General features: G+C 36.2%; 1 protein-coding gene across 1 annotated transcript; it reads left to right on the plus strand.

Annotated features, from left to right (window-relative positions):
* Positions 1-5,459: 5,459 nt before the first annotated feature.
* On the plus strand, positions 5,460-19,699 carry LOC18034508 (kinesin-like protein KIN-12D). The gene is made up of 36 exons (XM_024179000.1): positions 5,460-5,531; positions 5,621-6,215; positions 6,386-6,541; positions 6,629-6,712; positions 7,192-7,311; positions 7,436-7,549; positions 7,640-7,732; positions 7,830-7,990; positions 8,080-8,154; positions 8,270-8,357; positions 8,443-8,501; positions 8,617-8,680; positions 8,792-8,857; positions 8,958-9,143; positions 9,512-9,616; positions 9,716-9,951; positions 10,030-10,126; positions 10,590-10,669; positions 10,778-10,859; positions 11,110-12,774; positions 12,894-13,346; positions 13,682-16,411; positions 16,487-16,594; positions 16,672-16,793; positions 16,911-16,998; positions 17,132-17,206; positions 17,331-17,573; positions 17,661-17,759; positions 17,900-17,974; positions 18,061-18,119; positions 18,213-18,324; positions 18,451-18,561; positions 18,722-18,892; positions 18,975-19,044; positions 19,127-19,242; positions 19,344-19,699. The coding sequence occupies exons 2-36, from the start codon at positions 5,622-5,624 to the stop codon at positions 19,479-19,481; spliced, it is 8,895 nt and encodes a 2,964-aa protein (XP_024034768.1). The 5' UTR covers positions 5,460-5,531; position 5,621; the 3' UTR covers positions 19,482-19,699.
* Positions 19,700-20,302: the final 603 nt, after the last annotated feature.

Raw genomic sequence — 20,302 nt, forward strand, 5'->3', positions numbered from 1 at the left:
TTTTTGATCCCTGCATCAGCATTTAATTTGTTGGTGGGAAGCTGCTGGTCGATCTCCGAGAATATTCTCTGACTATGAGCATAACATTCATGAGCATATAATCTTCAAGCTGACGATCAATAAGCACCTGAAATTACAGAGAATGGTAAGAGGTGCCGAAAGTTTTTCCGGCGTAAACCCTCCGACGCTCAAGTCAGTTATGGGGTTTATAGGAAAAACCAAATATGCCATTTCTCATATGGCTTAATAAATATTGCCTTAAAACCAAAAGCTTTTTGAATAATTTGCAGAAAAGTAAAGTAGAGTCTCCAGAAAGAATTTCTCAGTCAGATCCAGAGAAAAAGAGCCCTCCTCTCTGGCGTGGTTTTCTCGGGGTTTTTATGAACACCCCACACCCACGACCTTAGATCGTGCCAATAACCATTAATTGATCAAATTCGTGCCCTGATTTTTCGGAGGAGTTTTGTGGTGGTTTATTTTAATTGAGTCTTTATTCCTGGTCATCACCTGGTCGAGGTGATCTGCTCTACCTCATAGCACCTGGTCGAGATGATCTGCTCCACCTCATAGCACCTGGTCGAGGTAATCTGCTCAAGCTCATAGCACTTGATCGAGGTGATCTGCTCCACCTCATAGCACCTGGTCGAGGTGATCTGCTCAAGCTCATACCACATGCTCATCTGCTCAAGCTCACACCACCTGGTCAAGGTGACCTGCTCAACCATTTGCTCACTTTCACTCGGAGGAGATCATGGTCACTCTATTTAATTCCTCAAACAGTAAGTTTACAGTGACTCTATTAAACCATATGGTTTAATAACACGTTTGCATGAAAAAAAATGAGGGCACTTGTATGAGAAAATGACTCTATAACAACAAAAAGAAAATCGGTTGAAGAGGGACATTCCCTCTCTTATTTAAACAATGTAGGATATTGATATTTTGAAATACCAACTCATCTCTAATAGTTTGGTTGTTTGTTACTGTTGTAGTTGTTATGGTGTTGACGCTTAAGGATTTTTTTTTTCCATTATCCTCAAATGATATTGCTACAATGTCTGGATTGGGAGGGCATATCTATTTTGGAGTCAAAGGTTGGCTCTAAAAGTAGTGCATTGATATTTTGATGGTGTTAGAGCGGGTTCAGCGAGTAGGCTATTTGGGGAATTGCCTTATTTTAATAGCTCTACGTAGTTTTTTTTTCCTATTTTTATTTTTGTAGGTTCTTTTGTTTTGATATTTTTTCATGTTTATGTTGCGTCATTGGTGACTGTTTTATGTTGTTGGTGGTAGTGTTGTATTGGTGATGGTGTGTGTTGATGCAAACACTATAGTGAATCCTTTTTCTAACTGGAAGGTGGCTTTCACCTCCTATAATTTCGGTAGATAGGATAGTTCTGCAAAATTCCTATAGTTCTTCACGAGACTTTAAAATGTAGAGCCTTTTATTCTTTTTTTAATTTTATATCATAATCTTGTTTGTTATTGTATTTTGTGGTTAGACATTATCTTAACTTAAGCTTGAGTCTTAGGCATTATCCTAATTTATAATTTTATTTTTATACCTTATACTGATTATAATTTCTTCAACTAGTAATAGTTTGTGACAATTCTATTTATTACATAAAAAATTTTAGAAGTATTACAAGAGATAAAGACATGTGAATATTTTACTTTTGAAGTCCACTTGACCATGGAAAACAAATTGACGATTTAACTTATAGATTTTTGCTAAATATAAGTGAAATAAAATTCCATTCAATTTAAAATTGAATAATAAAAAAGGAAAAATACATTTTATTTTTTTATTACCTTTTCATAAAAATCTACCAACAAAATAGATTCTTTGTTTTAATATTAAATACTGAAAAGTTTAACGCGAAAATTATGTATGTCCAAACAAAAAATGTTTCATTTCTTTCCATTTAAAATATCGAATCCTCTTCCTTTTCTAATTCTGTACCTTTCTTTTTCTATCCCATCCATCAGACGACAATTATTTAGCAGTGATGATGAAAGTGGATTGCCTGATAATATAAAAAGCCTATGGCTTTTTGAACAAACATAGTTGAAGTGAGTTGTGAATTTTTTGCTTGCCTCTTAAATCACTTATATTTTTGGACCTTATCCCTTCTTTTTTTCCTATATGGTGGGCTAATTTCCAGTCTCGAAAAGGGAAAAAAATTTGTTGGTTTGTTTTGTGAAATAAAGATCATATTGAATGATTAAATAATTATATAAAGTGAATTTATGTAAAGACGGTGCTAAATTCTAATTATAATGTGGTGACATCATTCAAGATGATGTGCAAAACTCCTAAATGTAGAAAAATTTGTCAACAATGGCAGCACTTGCCAAAGTTGGGGATTAAAAATCAACATTCAAAGATTTGGATGTTGACATTCAAATCTTTGAACGAAGAAATTTAAGAAAAAAAAATTATTTTATAGCCATTTTTTGCTATAAAACGGGAAGTTCTCCATAAGTTTCAAGCATCCCCAAAATCCATTTTCTTGTGACAGAAAGAGGGCTGAGGGATTTGTGAAGTTTTCTAAAGTTTAGTGAGAAATTGAGTGTATCTGGGGCTTGGGTAAGAGAAAATTATTTCTAAGAGTGTGGTTGTAATAATTTTCCACATAGTGAATGTTGTTTCTCTGGTTGTCTTTTGACAACAACCGTAGTTTTTCTCTGGATTTAGAATTTTTCACGTAAATCCTGTATTGTGAGATTGATATTATTCTCAATTTAATTTTTCTATTGATTTGTTGCTTGACAAATTGCTTAGAGTGATCTTGGGAGGAAGCTTAATTTCTTAACAGTAATATCAGAGCCATTGATTGAAGTTTTGGTGTTAGGGCACTGTTCAAGTACACGGTACTATTCACGTACACAATACTGTTCACGTATATGGTACTGTTCACGTGAAGCAGTGGGAGTCAATCCAAATAGTTCGTGGTGAAGAGTAAAGGCTGATCTGCAAAGCAAATATGTCAGGATTAAAATTTTCAAGTTCGGTGAAATTTGAAATAGAAAAATTTGATGGGAAAACTAACTTTGGCTTGTGGCAAATTCACGTCAAGAATGTGTTGATTTAATTTGGGTTGCACAAGGCATTGAAAGGGAAGCCATCCTCTCCAATAGTGGCTCTGGAAAAGCTATTATAAGTGATGAATATTGGGAAGAGTTTGATAATAGAGCTGCAAGTGCCATACGACTGTGTCTAGCAAAGAATGTATTTGCAAATGTAAGAAATATTCGTACAACGAAAAAGCTTTGGGAGAAGCTAGAAAAGTTGTATCAGACATAGAGCATCTCAAATCGATTGTACCTGAAGGAGCGATTTCACACACTACGAATAGCTGAAGGTATAAAAATTTCTGATCACCTCAGTGTTCTCAATGGTATTGTGTCAGAACTAGAAACCATTGGAGTTAAAATTGAAGATGAGGACAACGCGCTTAGCCACTTAGGTTGCTATGGTCACTTCCAACTTCCTCTAAACACATGTTACCTACTTTGATGTACGAGAAGGAGACAATAGATCTTGAAGAAGTTACCAGTACTTTACTCTCAGAAGAAAGAAGATTGAGTGGTGAAAGTATTGAAACTACAGATGTCTCAGCTTTGGCAGTTATGGGGAATTGGAAGAAAAATAATTCTAAGGAAAAGGGAGTCTACTAGGGATGTGGACAATCAGGGCACTTAAAAAGAGATTGTCATAGTAGAAATGGAGTAGGATCGACAAGTGGCTCCAGATCAGATACTAATAGTATTGTTAGTGGTAAGTCTATCATCATTGTGGGAGACAATGGTCCTTTGTAAAACGGAGATGATGACGACATCCTCATGGTATACCGCTAAAGACATGAAAGGGGATGTGTTACTGCTAGCGGGTCCATAAGATTTACACACGAGGCATGGTTGACATTGATGGATGGTGTGTGGTAGAATTTATGTCGATGACTGACGAACTTCCAGAAAAGCCAACATAAAATTGCACCATAAATTTCATTATGATATTTCGACATGTGCCGATGTAAAATTCTTAGAATTAATAATTAATTTCAAGTGGTATACTCTTTATGGTGGAGTATGATAATTCTCTATGTTGAGAATTATGACTAAGGTGAAGACAATAAGGATGGTGTGGAGATTGATTGATTCTCAATCAAATCTCCAAGTGAGAGAAATGTCAACAATGGCAGCACTTGCCAAAGTTGGGGATTGAAAATCAACATTCAAACATTCAAATCTTTGAATGAAGAAATTTAAGAAAAAATAATTTATTATTTTATAGCCATTTTTGGCTATAAAACGGGAAGTTCTCCATAAGTTTTAAGCATCCCTAAAATCCATTTTCTTGTGAGAGAAAGAGGGCTGAGGGATTTGTGAAGTTTTCTAGAGTTTAGTGAGAAATTGGGTGTATCTGAGGCTTGGATAAGAGAATTATTCATGAAAGTGTGGTTGTAATAATTTTTCACATAATGAATATTTTTTCTCTGGTTATCTTTTAACAACGATTGTGGTTTTTCCCCAGATTTGAAGTTTGTCACGTAAATTCTGTGTTGTGGGATTGATATTATTCTCAATTTAATTTTTCTATTGATTTGTTGCTTGACAAATTGTTTAGAATGATCTTGGGAGGAAGTTCAATTTCCTAACAAAATTCACAGCATTCAAGATAATAATGAAAACTTCAATAATATAATTTTTCACCTCATATTCAAATAAGACTCAAATCTCAATGAACCTACTCATTCCTATCATCGAAAAACAAAATATATACATTTTTTGAGAAGTAAAGAAAAGTTATATATATTTGTAAATGATAGAATGAATAACTGAATACCATAAATGGTATAATAAATAATAAATTTTGTTGTAGATGTGGACATATCTGCCATCCGTGCATGTGCTATAAACCTGAGGCAGATGAAATCTTCAATTAGAACATGTATATATATATATATATGGCCTTATACGATAATGTATTTGTCAGTCATTATTGACCCCCTTTTTATGCATGTTTTTAAAGGGGGAAAAAAAAAGAGAAAAGAAAAGCAAAAGGACCAAAATTTAATGCCCATGTGTCGATAAGGCCCACGGCTCAAAGCGCATATAGCCGTTGAAATTTGAAAATTTGCTATAATCACAAAACGCCCTTATGATTTCGCCTTTTTACTAAAAAGCCCTTCTAAATTCAAATCCCAATACCGCGGTCTCACTTTCACCGTCCTTAATTTGAAATCTTCAGCAAATCTCAGCCGTCCGTTCCCTTCACCATCTCAGCTAAAATTTCAAAATCCTTAAAAACACTCACACTCACAGTCACAGCGAGAGAGAGAGAGAGAGAGAGAGAGAGAGAAAGATAGAGAGTAAAAATGTGTGATTATTTTCTCGATTTAAAATTTAATAATTTGATAACGCACTAACTTTTTATAATTTCATTGTAGCTAAATATCAGCTCAAAATTTGTCAAAAAGAATTGCAGGAAATCGATTTGCGGCTTTGTTTCTTAGTTCCTCTTTCAGGTAAGCAATTCAACTCTTCTTTGATTTCTAAAAATAATTTTTTTTTTTTTATAAAAATTCTGTTTATTTTTTGCTCTTTTTAATAACAGAATGTTGAGGGATTTTAAATTCTTGAAGAGAAATTCTTCGAAGAATGAAGAAATTGAGAATGTTCCAGTAAATCCTAGAGATTCATTAGGGTCTCAATCGAATGCCAGCACGGATTTATCGAGGCCTCCATTGAACTCGCTAAATCCTAAACTTGATAAAACCCCAACGAAGCCAATCAAGCCGAAGAATTCCGATCACGCATTGCCTCTACGGACGCCTGATAGGTACGGAGTTGGGAAGAATCGGTTTGGTTGGGCTAACAAGGGCGAATCTTGCGGTGAATTGCGTGATGATTTGAGGAATTTGACGCCTAGAGTAGGTAATAAGGCGGCGGCGGGGAAGGCGAGTTCGGGTTATAGCGAGAGTAATTCGACGCAAAGTACGCCTACGAAGAGTGTCAGTAAGCCTCCGAGTGTTGGGTTTAAGAGTAAGTTTGATTTGAATGGAAATGGGTGTTCGCGTGGAGGAAATTTTGCTGCCTTGTATAAGGGGATTCCCAGCTCTAGTGGGCCGACCACGGTTGTTAATACTGTTGAAGTTCCTCATTTTGACCTCAAGGAAGATCCATCTTTCTGGATGGATCACAATGTACAGGTATAATCGTTTGTTTAATTATTTTCGTCATCTCGGAAGTGACTGATGTTGTGACTTTTAGAGCTTTCTCAACGTTTTTCTGATAGTGGAAGAAAATTACAAATTCGATGTGTGACATTACTGGGGTTGAGAGTTACATTGTTATGCCGATGGTGTTTTGAATTTTACAGGTTCTTATACGTGTGCGTCCTCTCAATAGCATCGAGAAGAGCATGCACGGTTACAATAGGTGCTTGAAGCAAGAAAGTGCTCAGAGCATCACTTGGATTGGGCAACCGGAAACTCGATTTACTTTCGATCATGTAGCTTGTGAAACGGTGGACCAGGTCTGTTCAGAGACGTGGAAACAGATAATTCATTTGAATTGTCTTGATCTCAGTTGTATAAATATTGTTTGAAAATTGCATTTTCAGGAAATGCTTTTTAGAATGGCCGGTCTTCCGATGGTGGAGAATTGTTTGTCTGGCTATAATAGCTGTATGTTTGCCTATGGTCAGGTATTTCCATAAATTCCAGGATAATCTTATTGGCTAGTTTGTTCTTTTACCTTTTTTTTGGGATAGCACAGTATTGGAATAAGCGAGGAACTCCTTTAATTCTGCAATGATTTTATCTTGGTACATAAAAGGAGGCTTGTCTCTAAATTCCCTGACTTAGATATTTAATTTGATGATTTGATAAATTTTAAGATGAATATAAGCCTGTCTGCAGTATTCCATGTCATGAGGCTTTGCCATATAAAGCATCATGGTATTTGAATGTTGAACTAGAAGTTCCTTAAGCCCTTTCCTCAATTCAATTCTATTTTTGCACATTTATAGTGAAACAATTTCTATTGCATACTCATCCATATGAGGTTATGCAAAGGCGTGCACTGATATATAATAACTAAAACAAAATCAATTAAATTGTTTCTTTATTCTGAACTAAATCAACATGTCAGCCTAATCTAAATTGAATGAGTTCTTTGACGCAGACAGGAAGTGGTAAGACGTATACAATGCTTGGGGATATTGAAGATTTAGAAGTTAGGCCAAGCCCTCATCGCGGAATGACTCCACGAATATTTGAGTTCTTGTTTGCCAGGATCCAAGCTGTAACTTCACCATTCTTTGCTTGATCTAACTATGCCTTTTCCTTTTTTCACATAGATTCAAAAACTACAATCAATTCAAAAACTACGATCAATATTTGTTTCTCTAACTTATTTTTCATTGCAGGAAGAGGAAAGCCGAAGAGATGAGAAATTGAAATATAACTGCAAGTGCTCTTTCTTAGAGATATACAATGAACAAATTACGGACCTCCTTGATCCGTCATCTACCAATCTTCAGGTTAGATATACATACAGGTATATATATTTTAGTGGACATGTCCTTTTCACTATTGGATTTATTTTCACTGTGTTATTTTCTTTATTGTAGCTGCGGGAGGATGTTAAGAAAGGAGTGTATGTGGAAAATCTCTCTGAAATCGAAGTTCGAACAGTGGGTGATATCTTGAAGCTTTTGACTCAGGTTATAAATCTTTGATAGTTGTCTTGTCTAGTTTGAACAGCTGGAAATGAGGGAACCATGTCTGGCCTTACATTAAACTGTTGTTTGTCCTACATAGGGTTCTTTAAATAGGAAAGTTGCGGCAACAAATATGAATCGGGAGAGCAGTCGTTCGCATAGTGTCTTTACCTGTGTAATTGAGAGTAAGTGGGAAAAAGACTCCACAACTAACCTAAGGTTTGCAAGACTAAACCTTGTTGATCTTGCTGGTTCCGAAAGGTAATATGTCGTACATGAAATTGTTGAACTATGTATACATGAAGTTGTAATTGCATGATGCTGATAACCCCAATCAACTACTGTTATAGGCAGAAAACTTCTGGTGCTGAAGGCGAACGTTTAAAGGAAGCGGCTAACATTAACAAATCACTGTCAACACTAGGGTAATTTTACTATTAGTATATTTCTTTAAAATCTCTTTGCATTTGATGTTTCGGTTGTGTTTTATCTCTTCATTACCCAGTTGTCAATATTACGGGTAAAAAATATTATTTGCAGTCATGTAATTATGATTCTAGTGGAGCTGGCACATGGGAAAACAAAGCATGTCCCTTACAGAGATTCAAGGCTGACCTTTCTTCTTCAGGTTCATACTAATTCCGCATCCTGTACCTCAATTAGTTCTACATTTCTTGGTCCTGATGCAATGTCCGCCACCAAATACAATGCAGGATTCTCTTGGTGGGAACTCAAAAACAATGATCATTGCCAATGTCAGCCCTTCTATCTGGTTGGTTCATTTTATCACATGTTTGAAAACTACATCTCCTCATTTTAACTCCTAAAAAAAAAAAAATCAAATTGCTATTAACCTTTTTATTTGTTTGTATTTTTACATATTGCAGCTGTGCAGCTGAAACATTGAACACTTTAAAATTTGGTCAGCGAGCAAAACTTATTCAGAACAATGTAAATTACTTTTGTGATTAATGCCATATAATTAAATTTCTCGAAGGCATTGATTATTTTTTGACTTCTCTTCATTTATATTAATTTATTTAATCTCTCTTCATTTTATAGGCTGTGGTGAATGAAGATGCAACTGGGGATGTTATTGCACTACAGCACCAAATAAGGCTTCTAAAGGTGTTTTTTTTTTTTTTTTTTCCGGATCTCATATTTTTTCAAATTATTTCTTGTGTACCCAATAATTTGCGATGTAAGTGGTTTAAATTTTTTTGAACAGGAGGAGCTTTTTTTTCTTAAACGCCAGAACATCTCTAGGTCCTTGTCATTTGGTTCAATAACCGTAGATAATATGCAAGCACAAGAAAATGCTTGTGTGGAGAACATATATGAATTGGATCAACAGGAGGTTGATAATTCGATTGGATATGAATCCAAAGGCGTCGTCAGAATGTCTACAAAACAGGTATGCTAGTTTATGATGCATAAGTTAGCCAATCTGTATGGTGAATGCATATGTTTGAAATAAGAAGGATTACAACTGATGGTTAAGAGAACACTTAAGGGTGCATGTCTATAATTTTCTGTGTTTATGTGAATATAAATTAATGTTCGCTACTTTATTTTAGTGGCCTGTCAAGTAAAAATTCAATATGCATGCCTTCGTGTGTAGTTTCCAAATTGAAATTCAACAGTCATTTACTTGATAGAGACTTGTTTGTTGATGTTTCCTGTTGTGAGCATTTTATATCAATGTCAATAAAACTATGTACTTAATTTCCTCCCTATTCGCATTACTGATTATGAATACTGCTGAAAATGATGATGAATCAGTTGAAATCTTTGGAGACAACACTTGCTGGTTCCTTAAGAAGAGAGCAGATGGCTGAAACTTCTATCAAGAAGCTTGAAGCTGAAATAGAACAACTCAACCGTTTGGTATTTTTCAACTCTTTATCTCCCAAACTATTAGAAAAAAAAAAGGAAGAAGAAGAAGAGTTAGTTTACCTTTGAATTGCCATGTAATTTCTTACTTAGGTTCGTCAAAGGGAGGAAGACACCAGGGGCACTAAAATGATGCTCAGGTTTCGGGAAGACAAGATTCAAAGAATGGAGTTACTCCTGGGTGGCTCGTTGCCTGCAGACTCTTTTCTATTGGAAGAGAACAGAGCACTCTCCGAACAGATTCAGCTGCTTCAATCAAAAATTGATAGGAATCCTGAAGTAACCCGCTTTGCATTAGAAAATATAAGGCTCTTAGAGCAACTCAGGAGGTAGTTTTCTTGAATTAGCAGAGAGTTCCAAGATACCTTTTCCATATTTAACTTATTTCATTATTGTGGAGTAAATAGATTTCAGGAATTCTATGAAGAAGGGGAGAGGGAGATACTGTTGGCAGAGGTATCCAAACTGCGTGATCAGGTGTTTGTCGAATCTGATAGAAAAAAGGTGTCATTCTTTTATTTGATTTGTTCTTTGGAGCATGTATTAACTAAAAACCCTTTCTTTGCAGCTGCTTCAGTTTCTAGATGGTAACTCTCAGCTGCATAATGATGAAACTTTGGAAATTAAACCACAGGTCAATTAAAATTTCTTACTTTCTTTTATATTTTTAGTTTTTCTGAATAACCAATATTCTACTTTTGGAAAATTAGAGAGAATTTAATGGAAAGGAAAATTATCGTAGTCTTTCATTTGTTAGCAGTTCTGCAGTTTCCTTGGCTACTGCTGAACTCAATATCTCTTTCTTCCTGATCTTTGCAAAAACATTTTCGCTGATGCAGGAAGCTGTGAGCATTAGCAAAGAAAATGATTCTCTCCAGTTAGAGGTTGCTTCTTACTCTTACTAAGAAACATATCTTGAATTTTTCATTAATTTATCTGACATTCCCCTTCCTTCTTTTTGTTTCAGTTGAAAAACACTCTTGGTGAGTTAAATGACTGTAAGCAAAAACTAAACTCTTGCTTAGAAGATAATGCAAAACTTAATAGGTATGAAGATCTGGTCATCTGTTCAATTTTTTTTTGGGTATCATATTCAGAAATCAGGCCCCTTAGCTTGCAGTTTCATTGCATTTGGTTTCTTTTTTTCTTCTGCAGAGAAATACATGATCTACAGTCTATGTTGAAGGATTTCAATTCTGCATCCTATGGTCAAGATAAAGCATCTGGAAACATAAAGGTGTATATCTAGAGTACTTTTTCTACTGAACTGAGTACATATTTTATGATGAACATGAAGAAGAAAAGATGAGAAACAGATTAGCCTGATGCAGCCCTTAATTAACCAGTCTCACCCTGCAAATTTAGTTGCATTCCTTCTGTGGTGTGCTTGCTTATGTACTTTTCTTTTATTCTATTTCCTTATTTTAACTTAAGCCACATATGTATTATGGTTCAATTTTATATTAAGCAATCATTAACTTTTTCAGGGTTCTTTGGGAGCTCCAACTTTTGAGATGGACGAAATGGATTCTACGCAGATGATGAAACATGCTGAAGAAATTATGGATTTGCAGCTGGAATTAGATATACTAAAGATTATTCTCAAAGAAGAGAGAGCATCTCACACTGAGTTAGAGAAAAGGCAAAAATGCTTCAACGGAGACCTTCAGCTGGCAAAAGACCAACTTTTATTGATGAGCAAACAATATGAAGACACTTGCAATGAGCTGAATGAAGCAAAGTCTGTCATTGAAGCTCTTGAGTCGCAACAGATTCTTTCAATCAATGAGATGGAAGACCTGCAGCAAAATAACAATCATTATGTGAAACAACTGAGAGAACAGGAGCTTGAAATTAACGCTTTAAAGGAGAAACTTTCTAACAAAGAGTTGAGAAATCTTCCATCCTCTAATCATTGCAGGAGTGAGGGCTTGAAATTAGAGGCACAATTTAGGAGAATGCATGATTCTCTTGATAAGGCCAAACGAATGAATATCTGGTACCAAAGTGATCGTGACTTTCATGTGTCTAATGAAGCAGAAATGGATGAAGTTCGTCGTCAAGCTGAAGCTGAAACTGCTGAGGTCATTGTCTGTATGCAGGAAGAGCTTACAACTCTTCAGCAGGCAGTCCAAGATTGTTACTTGAAAGAGATGGAGACTAAAAATAGTACGAAACTTTTGGAAACTGACTTGAAAGAGCTGCAAGAAAAACTAAATCAGATGACTGAAAGTAATCAGTGGTTACTTCATAAGCTTGAGGAGAAAGATGAAGAACTAAGGACATTAAAGGAAGAATGGGAACTATTGGGTAGTGAAGTTGAGGAAGTTTTAACCCAGGGGCACGAGACACTGATTGATGCCTCTGATCAGCTTGACCTCATTTCCAGTTCATTTCCACAGAAAAGGATCTGGGTGTCTGAACAAGTTGGACGGTTGATTAGAATCATCTCTGAAAAGGAAATATTGATTGAAGAACTCGGGAGATGCCTAGAAGATGCAAACAGCAAAAGAAGTGAAGTGGAGTATATGTTGAAATCCTTGCGAGGGGCAGCACTAGTGATTAATGAAGCACACCAGCAAGAATGCATTGAAAAGGAAGAAGAAATACTCCTGTTGAAATCAGAGCTGAGTGAGAGAACATCTACCACAGTAGAACTGGAGGACCGGATGAAGCTTGCAGAAAAACATATCCATAAAATGTCAGTTTGCGCGACTGCAGCTTTTGTAATAATTGGTAGATTTTCAGAAACCACTGCTAATCATCTCAATGCATTAAAGGAAAAGGACCTCCAGTTTAAGCTGGTGGCAGAGGCAAACTTGAAGAAGGATGCCATTCTAGATGATCAGGCAGCAGTCATTGAAGAGTCAGAGAAACAGATCCAGTGTTTGCAAAAAGAACTAGCAGAATTGAAGGAAAATTGTACTGAACTTGGACAGAAGCTCTATGAGCAACGAAATTGTTATATGGAAAAAAAGCTTGAAGATATTGAAGAAAGTGACCTTTTGCAGACGAGGGAGAAATTAAATGAGCTAAAAGCTGGTGTAAGCGCACTCAGGTCATGCATAGGCTTGAACGTGGAGCACAATTATAGACCAGAAAGCCATAATACAGAAAGGGATACTTCTTGTGACGGCACTGATGAAGGACGGGTAAGCTAAGTTTTCCTTTCTAAACGAAGCTTAGTCATTCTCAATAATTTATTTATGTCCTATTTAAATTTTTCAAAAGATGTTTATTTAGTAATTGCTGTATTTGGCCGTTATTGCAGTTAGATGCTGAGACAAACAAAAGTGTAGATGTCCATTTTGTTGATGACAAGAAAACTGAATTTTCTGATTGTTCTTCTAGAGCAAGAAAGAGTTTGTGTGACTATTCTTGCAAACAGAAACAGATGGAATCTGGGAAAAGTTTTGATGATATGCATCAAAAAGATGTTACCATTGCTCTTCTGAAGAGGGAAATAGATTCTGCCATTGAAAGTTTAAAAGAGGTTCAGGCTGAAATGGCCAAACTACAGTATGAGAAAGAAAAGATGTTGATGTCTGAGAAACAGTATGAGAAAAACATGAAAAATCTCACAACTGAGGTGCTTACCCTCCAAGCAGCTATCAATGAGTTTCAGAAGCAATCGGAACTCAAGATAGAAGCTATCACTCACAAGGTCGAGGCAGTTGAACACATTGTGCAAGAAGCTGGAACTTATTGGTATGAAACAAAGGAGGTAACTAGATCTACTTTTCTGATGTTGTATTCCAAGAATCATCCTCTACAATTTATCCTCAATTTAGATTTTCTTTCTGGATCGGTATTTTAAAAATGTACATGACACTTTTTCAACCAGCACTTATCTCCATTCTTGATAATCTCTCTTTTAAGGAATAAATATCAACTTGATTGGGCTAATACAATCTATAGCAATAGCCATTAGGATCCACTGCCTGTTGATACCTTCTTGGCTCATTCCACTGAAACAGTAAGGCATAAAATTTGCATCATTTATATATTTTATCTGATCATCTAGTAACTGCATCAATTTGTTGTTAACAATTTTTACAGACTCTTGAACTTGAAGTTGGAGATGCAAAGATGGTTGCAGCTCAGAAAGCTGCTGAGGCTTCATGTGTTTTTGCTAAATTTGAAGAGGCACAAGATACAATGAAAGAGGCAGATATCTTGATCAATGGGCTGATGATAGCCAAAGAGACAATGAAGCTGGACATAATAAAGCTGAAGCAAATGGAAGTGACATTGAACAAGGAGAGAGATATGCTTTTAAATGAGGTTCAAAGATTGCAAACTATCAATGATATGAAGGATCATCAATTCAAAAACTTGGAAAATCAGTTTGGAACAGACTTGGTGGAAACAAGGGAGTCGGTTGTGGAGTTAGAGGGTATGATTGCAGATTTGCAGACTACATTTGATGAGAAGCTTATGCCCATAGCTCATGATTTTCAAGGAATGAAATCTCTAATTTCAGACTCGACTAAGTTAATGAGATCATGGCTGGAGGATATCTGGTCAGAGATAGTTGCGAAGGATTGTGGTATGGCGGTGTTACATCTCTGTCACATGGGAATTTTATTGGAAACAGTGGCAGGAGTGAATGCTGAGAATAGTTTGCTTGAACATGGCCTCTGTGAATCTAACTCTGTGATAGCTGATTTGAGAGAGCACAATCTTAAGTCAAGAAAAGAGCTAGAAATGTGTCGAGATATCAAGGGAAAACTACTGGCTGACATCAAGAGAAGTTTTGATCAGGTCACGAGGAAGGAAGAAGAAGCTGGGGAGCTTTGTGCCAAGTTAATCACTTTCGAGAAAAGAATATCAGACTTGCAGCTTCAAGAGGAGTTGATGTTTGAAAGGTTTAACCAGATGGGATCTCAGCTTGCTATTCTGATGAAAGAGATGGACTTGAGTAACAGAAACATTGTGGCATCACTATTGGATCAGGAGAAGCAGCGAAAAGATAATGAAGATGTTTTAAAAGCTGAGGCTGATTTCCTAATGTTAGATTCAAGTTCAAAAAGCTTTGAGTCACTTGTTTTGGCATTGAAGTTAGAAGAAATGGCCCTCCAAAAAGCTGAATCAGAAAGAATTAATATCATTTGTTGTGCTGTCATTGAGAGCTTAAAGAAACAAATGATTTTCTCAAAGGTAGATGCAGGGTTGATGGAGCAGTTATTGATGGATAATGATGTTGACCTGACCTTTCTACAGAAGGAAGTTGAAGAAGCTCAAAGGGATAAAGATGGCATGCTTTCAGAGCTGGAGCAAAGTAGACTGAGGACTACACAGTTGGACATAGAAAATAAGGCTCTTGAAGAAGAAATTCAGTCACTAAAGGAGGTTGCTTGTTCAAACAATATGCTGAGAAGTCAACTTGGGGAAGTTATGGAAACAAAGGTCACACTGTCAAGCCAGGTTCAAGCACTTGAATCCGAATGCCACAAATTACAAAATGATTTAAGGATGAAGGAGGCTGAGTTAGAATCTTCTTCCAGTAATATTGCTTCTCTCTATCAACAAAATCAGAAGTTGCAGAAGGACATTTCCTTGTTGGAATCTGCGATATGCAATCTTAAAAATGACCTGGCCATGAAAGATACAAAGTTAAGCAGAATGGGAAGTTTGGAGGAACACAACGAGTCACTGAAAAGTGAGGTAAGGAAGTTGGAGACAGTGAATAACTTGATTCTCCAAGATTTGGAGGAAAAGAAATCTGAATTTGAATCATCTCTTAGCCGCATTCATATCTCTGATATAGAAAATAAGAGACTGCAAGATAAAGTTTTGTCCTTGGAGTCTTGCATTGACAATTTGGAAACTGATCTGAAGACAAAAATGGCTGAGCTGGATGAACTCCAGCATTCTCAGTCTGTCATGATGGATGATGTAAGCTCGAAAGGCCAGGATTTGGAAATTTTCTCCAACAGAGTAAATACTCTGAGGGAAGAGAACATTTCCTTGACGAAATCTCTCTCCACAGCAAGCCTCAACATTTTGAAGTGTGTTGATTCTGTTAAAGCTATGGATAGGAAAGGTGGCAAATTATTTAATAAAATAAATGAAGAAGGTTTTACAATTCTTGATAACCTGTTTCACGTGATAAATGAAAATGAAGAGAGAATATGTAAGTTAATGAATGATTTTGATTGCCTGGAGTGCCATGTAGAAGAGCTGGTGTATGAAAACAAGAATCTTCGGTCTGAGATATCAAGGAAGGATGATGTTTTAGAAGGATTGAAATTTGATCTGAGCCTGTTGCAGGAATCTGCATCTGGTACCAAGGATCAAAAAGATGAAATTGAGGAAATGGTGGCTTCTATAGAGGCCTTAGAAGACGATCTTGCTTTAAAGTCAAGTGAGCTTGTGGAGGCTGTTACTCATAGTCAAATGCTTGAAGCTCAATTGCAGGAAAAGCTAAATGTGATTTCCACTCTTCAGTCTGATATCTCCAGACAGCAAGAGACTCTAAAATTGCTATCTGGTGAAAATTTGGAGTTGAGAGCTGTTATTGAAGATACATTGGCTGCAAAGAGTTCTGTTCAGGAAGAATTAGCCAAGAGAATAAATAAAACGAAGAGCTTGGAAATGGAACTCCGAGAAATGAGTAATGCTCTTGGCCAAATGAATGGTACAATTGAGTCCTTGAGAAAAAATCTGATTGATCTCACTGGTGAAAGGGATTACCTTCACATGGAGGTGCTTAGATTGAATGAAATGCTGGAAAGGGAACAAGCTCGGGCAGAAGAGAATGAAGCAACTGCTATAGAAGCTCATCAGGTTACTTATATTTAACTCTTACAAAATTTAAGAAGATTATTTTTTCCCCCTTCTAATTCAACTTTGCTACATTAGTTAGCTGAATCAAGAAAGACCTATGCGGAGGAGAAGGAAGCAGAGGTGAAGCTTTTAGAGAGGTCTGTTGAAGAGCTAGAATGCACTATAAATGTGCTGGAAAACAAGGTGAGTTCTGAAATGTGTTTGGTCAAATGTACATGCATTGTCACATTTGTCATGCTTCATGGATATGCCATTGTTAGGTTGATATTGTCAAAGGAGAAGCTGAACGACAACGGTTGCAGAGAGAAGAGCTAGAAATGGAACTTCATACTGTAAAGCACCAGATGCAGAATGTTGAAAATGTGGATGCTGACATGAAAAGGTCTTGGGCAATTATTCCCATTATTCTCTTGGTTGGATAGTGCTGATATTTGTGCTTAGACTGGATAGAGGTACTGTTGTTTTCTGATAAATTGCTGTTTTTTTAATTCATCTATAGCCATTTAGAGGAGAAGGAGAAAAACCTTCAACAAGCCCATAAGCAAATACAACTTCTTGAGAGGGATATAGCTGAAAAGGCAGCAGAGGTGAAGTTCTTTAAACCAAGATTTTTGTTGTCTTTGTATCGAAGAAAACCATTTTGTCGTTTCCCCTTGTTTTTAATTACTATAATCCAATGATTTGATGTGCTATGAATATGAAATGCTTATTGGCAAACAGATTTCTCAATGCGAAGCACATATATCTGAGCTAAATCTGCATGCAGAAGCACAGGCTAGTGAGTATAAGCAGAAGGTATGCCAGCAGATATCGCTGTCTGATTTAATTTTTCAACTGCAAATAGTTAGATGGCAGTTACAGCATCTGCTGTTTTTCTTGATTTTTCAAGTTCTTTAACATAAAAAAATTTCTGTATCAGTTCAAAGCATTGGAAGCCATGGCTGAACAAGTAAGACCAGAAAGCCACTCCAGCCATGTTACATGTTCTTCATCAAACAAAATAGAAAGAAATGCCTCAAAGCCTAGGGGTTCTGGTTCCCCTTTCAAATGCATTGGATTGGGGTTAGCCCAGCAACTAAAGCTGGAGAAGGACGAAGAGATTACTGCTGCAAGGCTGCGCATTGAAGAGCTAGAACATTTGGCCGTAAATAGACAGAAAGAGGTAGCCTTCATTGCCCAATATGATTCTGAAATTTCTCGGACATTTGATTTGTATAATAATTAATTATGATTCCATGTTTCCTTGTAGATATTCTCCTTGAATGCAAGATTAGCTGCTGCTGAGAGCATGACCCATGATGTAATCCGTGATTTACTAGGAGTGAAATTGGATATGACTAATTACGTGGTAATGGAATATAGTTCTGTACTCTGAATTATTCATGGTTGTTATACTTTGAATTGATTATGAAGATATAAAATTACTAAAAAAATGTAATTCCTGAAATGAGCATTTTTATGCTTTGTCTTACCCTTTGGTTAATGCAGTCACTACTGGATAATCAGCAAGTTCAGAAGATAGCAGAAAAGGCACGTCTTAGTAATGTAGAATCTCAAGTAAAGGTATTTTTGGTGCCTAAAACAAGGAAGTTACTTTTTTTGCTTTTTTTCCTCTTTTGGTTAAATCTTGAATTTTATCCTTTATGCAGGACCAGGAGATGATCAAGCTTAAGCAGCAGCTGAATGAATTCGTTGAGGAGAGGCGAGGGTAAGACTTGTGCAAACAATTTTGTTGTTTTCATCATTTTTCTCGAAAACGATTTTTCTGCTTGTCTAAGCCTTTTCAAGTCCTATTTTCCAGATGGCTTGAGGAAATTGAACGAAAACAGGCTGAGATGGTAGCAGCACAAATTGCATTGGAAAAGCTTCGCCAGCGAGATCAGACGCTTAAAACAGAAAATGAAATGCTGAAGGTTTTGTCTTGAAAATTTCTTTTCACTGGGCTTCTTGTAAAAATCAGTTATTGCACGAAATAAATTGTTGCCTCTACGACTCTTTTTCGTTTACTTTTTTGGCCTTACACCTGTTCATCTGTTCAGATAGAGAATGTAAATTACAAAAGGGCCGTGATGGAACTTGAAGGAGAAGTAAGGAAGCTGTCTGGCCAACAAAATCTCCATCAGCGAATTCATCATCATGCCAAAATCAAGGCAAGATATCATATAGATCGTGAATTTTTCTAAATTTGATCAAATCAATCTTTGTGTACAGTTCAATAATTAGGCTCTAGTCTGTTAAATCATCCAATGTTTCTGTACTTGCCTTTTACAGTTGATTAATGTTGAGTGAGAGTATTCTGTGTTGCAACAGGAAGAAAACAATATGCTTAAGATTCAGAATCAAGACCTTGGTGCTAGATTACGGAGAACTGAGGTTAATCTTTCACGTGCGAGGGAAGAGCTTGCTCAATATCGAGCTTCTGTAGGGAAAAATCCCTACATTGATTTTGATGCAGAGGAACGTTTAAATAACCAGCTGAAGGTAAGTGAAATTACAGACATAAAATTTGTGCTCAAGTTGTAGCTAGAGTCAATGGCAGTTAACTCAAGTGAATTTGCACCAGGAAGCTGAGGAAGAAAGAATGCAGTTAGCTCAGAAGTTGATCGGCTTATGTACCAGTGTTTTAAAGGCATGTGTAAATAATAGTTAGTTATTTTGTTGCAATACGGAACCGGATCATTGACATTTTTACACTGCTATAAAACTTTCAGGCAGCTGGAATAACGAAACCGGTTGCTGATATAAATCCCGCTGTGGCTGAAGAGGCGCTTGAGCAGCTCGAGAGTAGAGCTGCTTCACAAGAAAGGGAATTGCAAGACTTGAAGTTAAAGGTAAACAAAAGGACGAGTTCCGTTTCCTATTGCTTCATTTTGCATCAGCCATTGCCAAAACTTTTCGTGAACTAACAAACAATGTAAATTTGTTTCCACAGAGTAGGCTTAACGATGAAAGAAATCGATTATCCGAGATGATGACTCAAGTCTCTCCAATAAACCTCAGGACTGATCAGAACTGTCAAACTCCAAGAAGGTTATCTCAAGCACCATATCTTTCTGGTTTAGATAGATAAGGCACATCATTATACACGATGATACACGATGTACATTTGCTTTACACTAGCTCAACTGTATGTAATTTTGTTCGTTTAATTCTTGTTGTGGCTGCTTGAGTTGTATGTATATCAATCAATTCTTCCGCAGAACTGTAATATTCCAGTGTAAATTTGTGTGTAAGTCAATGGTGACATGTATATTTTTCATGAGTTTTTAGCGACACGGCCGTCCGATATTAAGGAGAAATTCTAGAATACATTTGACATATATGTATTTATCTTGTAAATCATTGCATAAGTGGTGGTTATATTAAATTTAACTACACATGTTACACATGCATCAATTTGTTATAATACGTCCGAGGTATTTTAGAATTTATCGATACTAAGAAGCTTAATGTAACGCCCTTGGTCATTTAATGCCGAAATGCTGAGTAGCGGGCAACCTGATGTGTCGGTGGAGTTAATGTACAACTAAGCAATTCGTTTATGCCTTCTTTATCTTCTTCCTCCTCTAGAAGTTCGCATTTTCTTTTCCAATGGCCTCTTGGCAGGCAAAAATTGGTTCAAGAAACATATTAAACAGACATATTAAGTTAATGGCGATGATCAAATCAAAAGTAATTGGTTAATTTGAGAAAATTTAAACCTCCAATATAAGTAATGGTTATTTGAAAAATCAATAAATTTCTAAATAAAACTATAAGCTGTCAAAATAATAATATTTATATGGTGCATTTGACACGTTGTATTACATTAGTTTAATACAAACGTATTGTATTTTGTTGTATTACAGTAACACTCTATTATAATATGGTGGTACGCTATACTATATTAAT

This window comes from Citrus clementina, unplaced genomic scaffold, assembly GCF_000493195.1.
Source record: "Citrus clementina cultivar Clemenules unplaced genomic scaffold, Citrus_clementina_v1.0 scaffold_8, whole genome shotgun sequence".
In the NCBI taxonomy this organism is placed as follows: domain Eukaryota; kingdom Viridiplantae; phylum Streptophyta; class Magnoliopsida; order Sapindales; family Rutaceae; genus Citrus; species Citrus x clementina.

What these genes read in the sequence shown, in the direction of transcription:
- LOC18034508 (XM_024179000.1), top strand. Translation starts at nt 5,622, where the DNA reads ATGTTGAGGGATTTTAAATTCTTGAAGAGAAATTCTTCGAAGAATGAA. An exon ending in AAATCACTGTCAACACTAGG is followed by an intron (nt 8,155 to 8,269) that starts GTAATTTTACTA and finishes TATTATTTGCAG; the next exon opens with TCATGTAATTATGATTCTAG. An exon ending in ATTGGTATGAAACAAAGGAG is followed by an intron (nt 13,347 to 13,681) that starts GTAACTAGATCT and finishes CAATTTTTACAG; the next exon opens with ACTCTTGAACTTGAAGTTGG.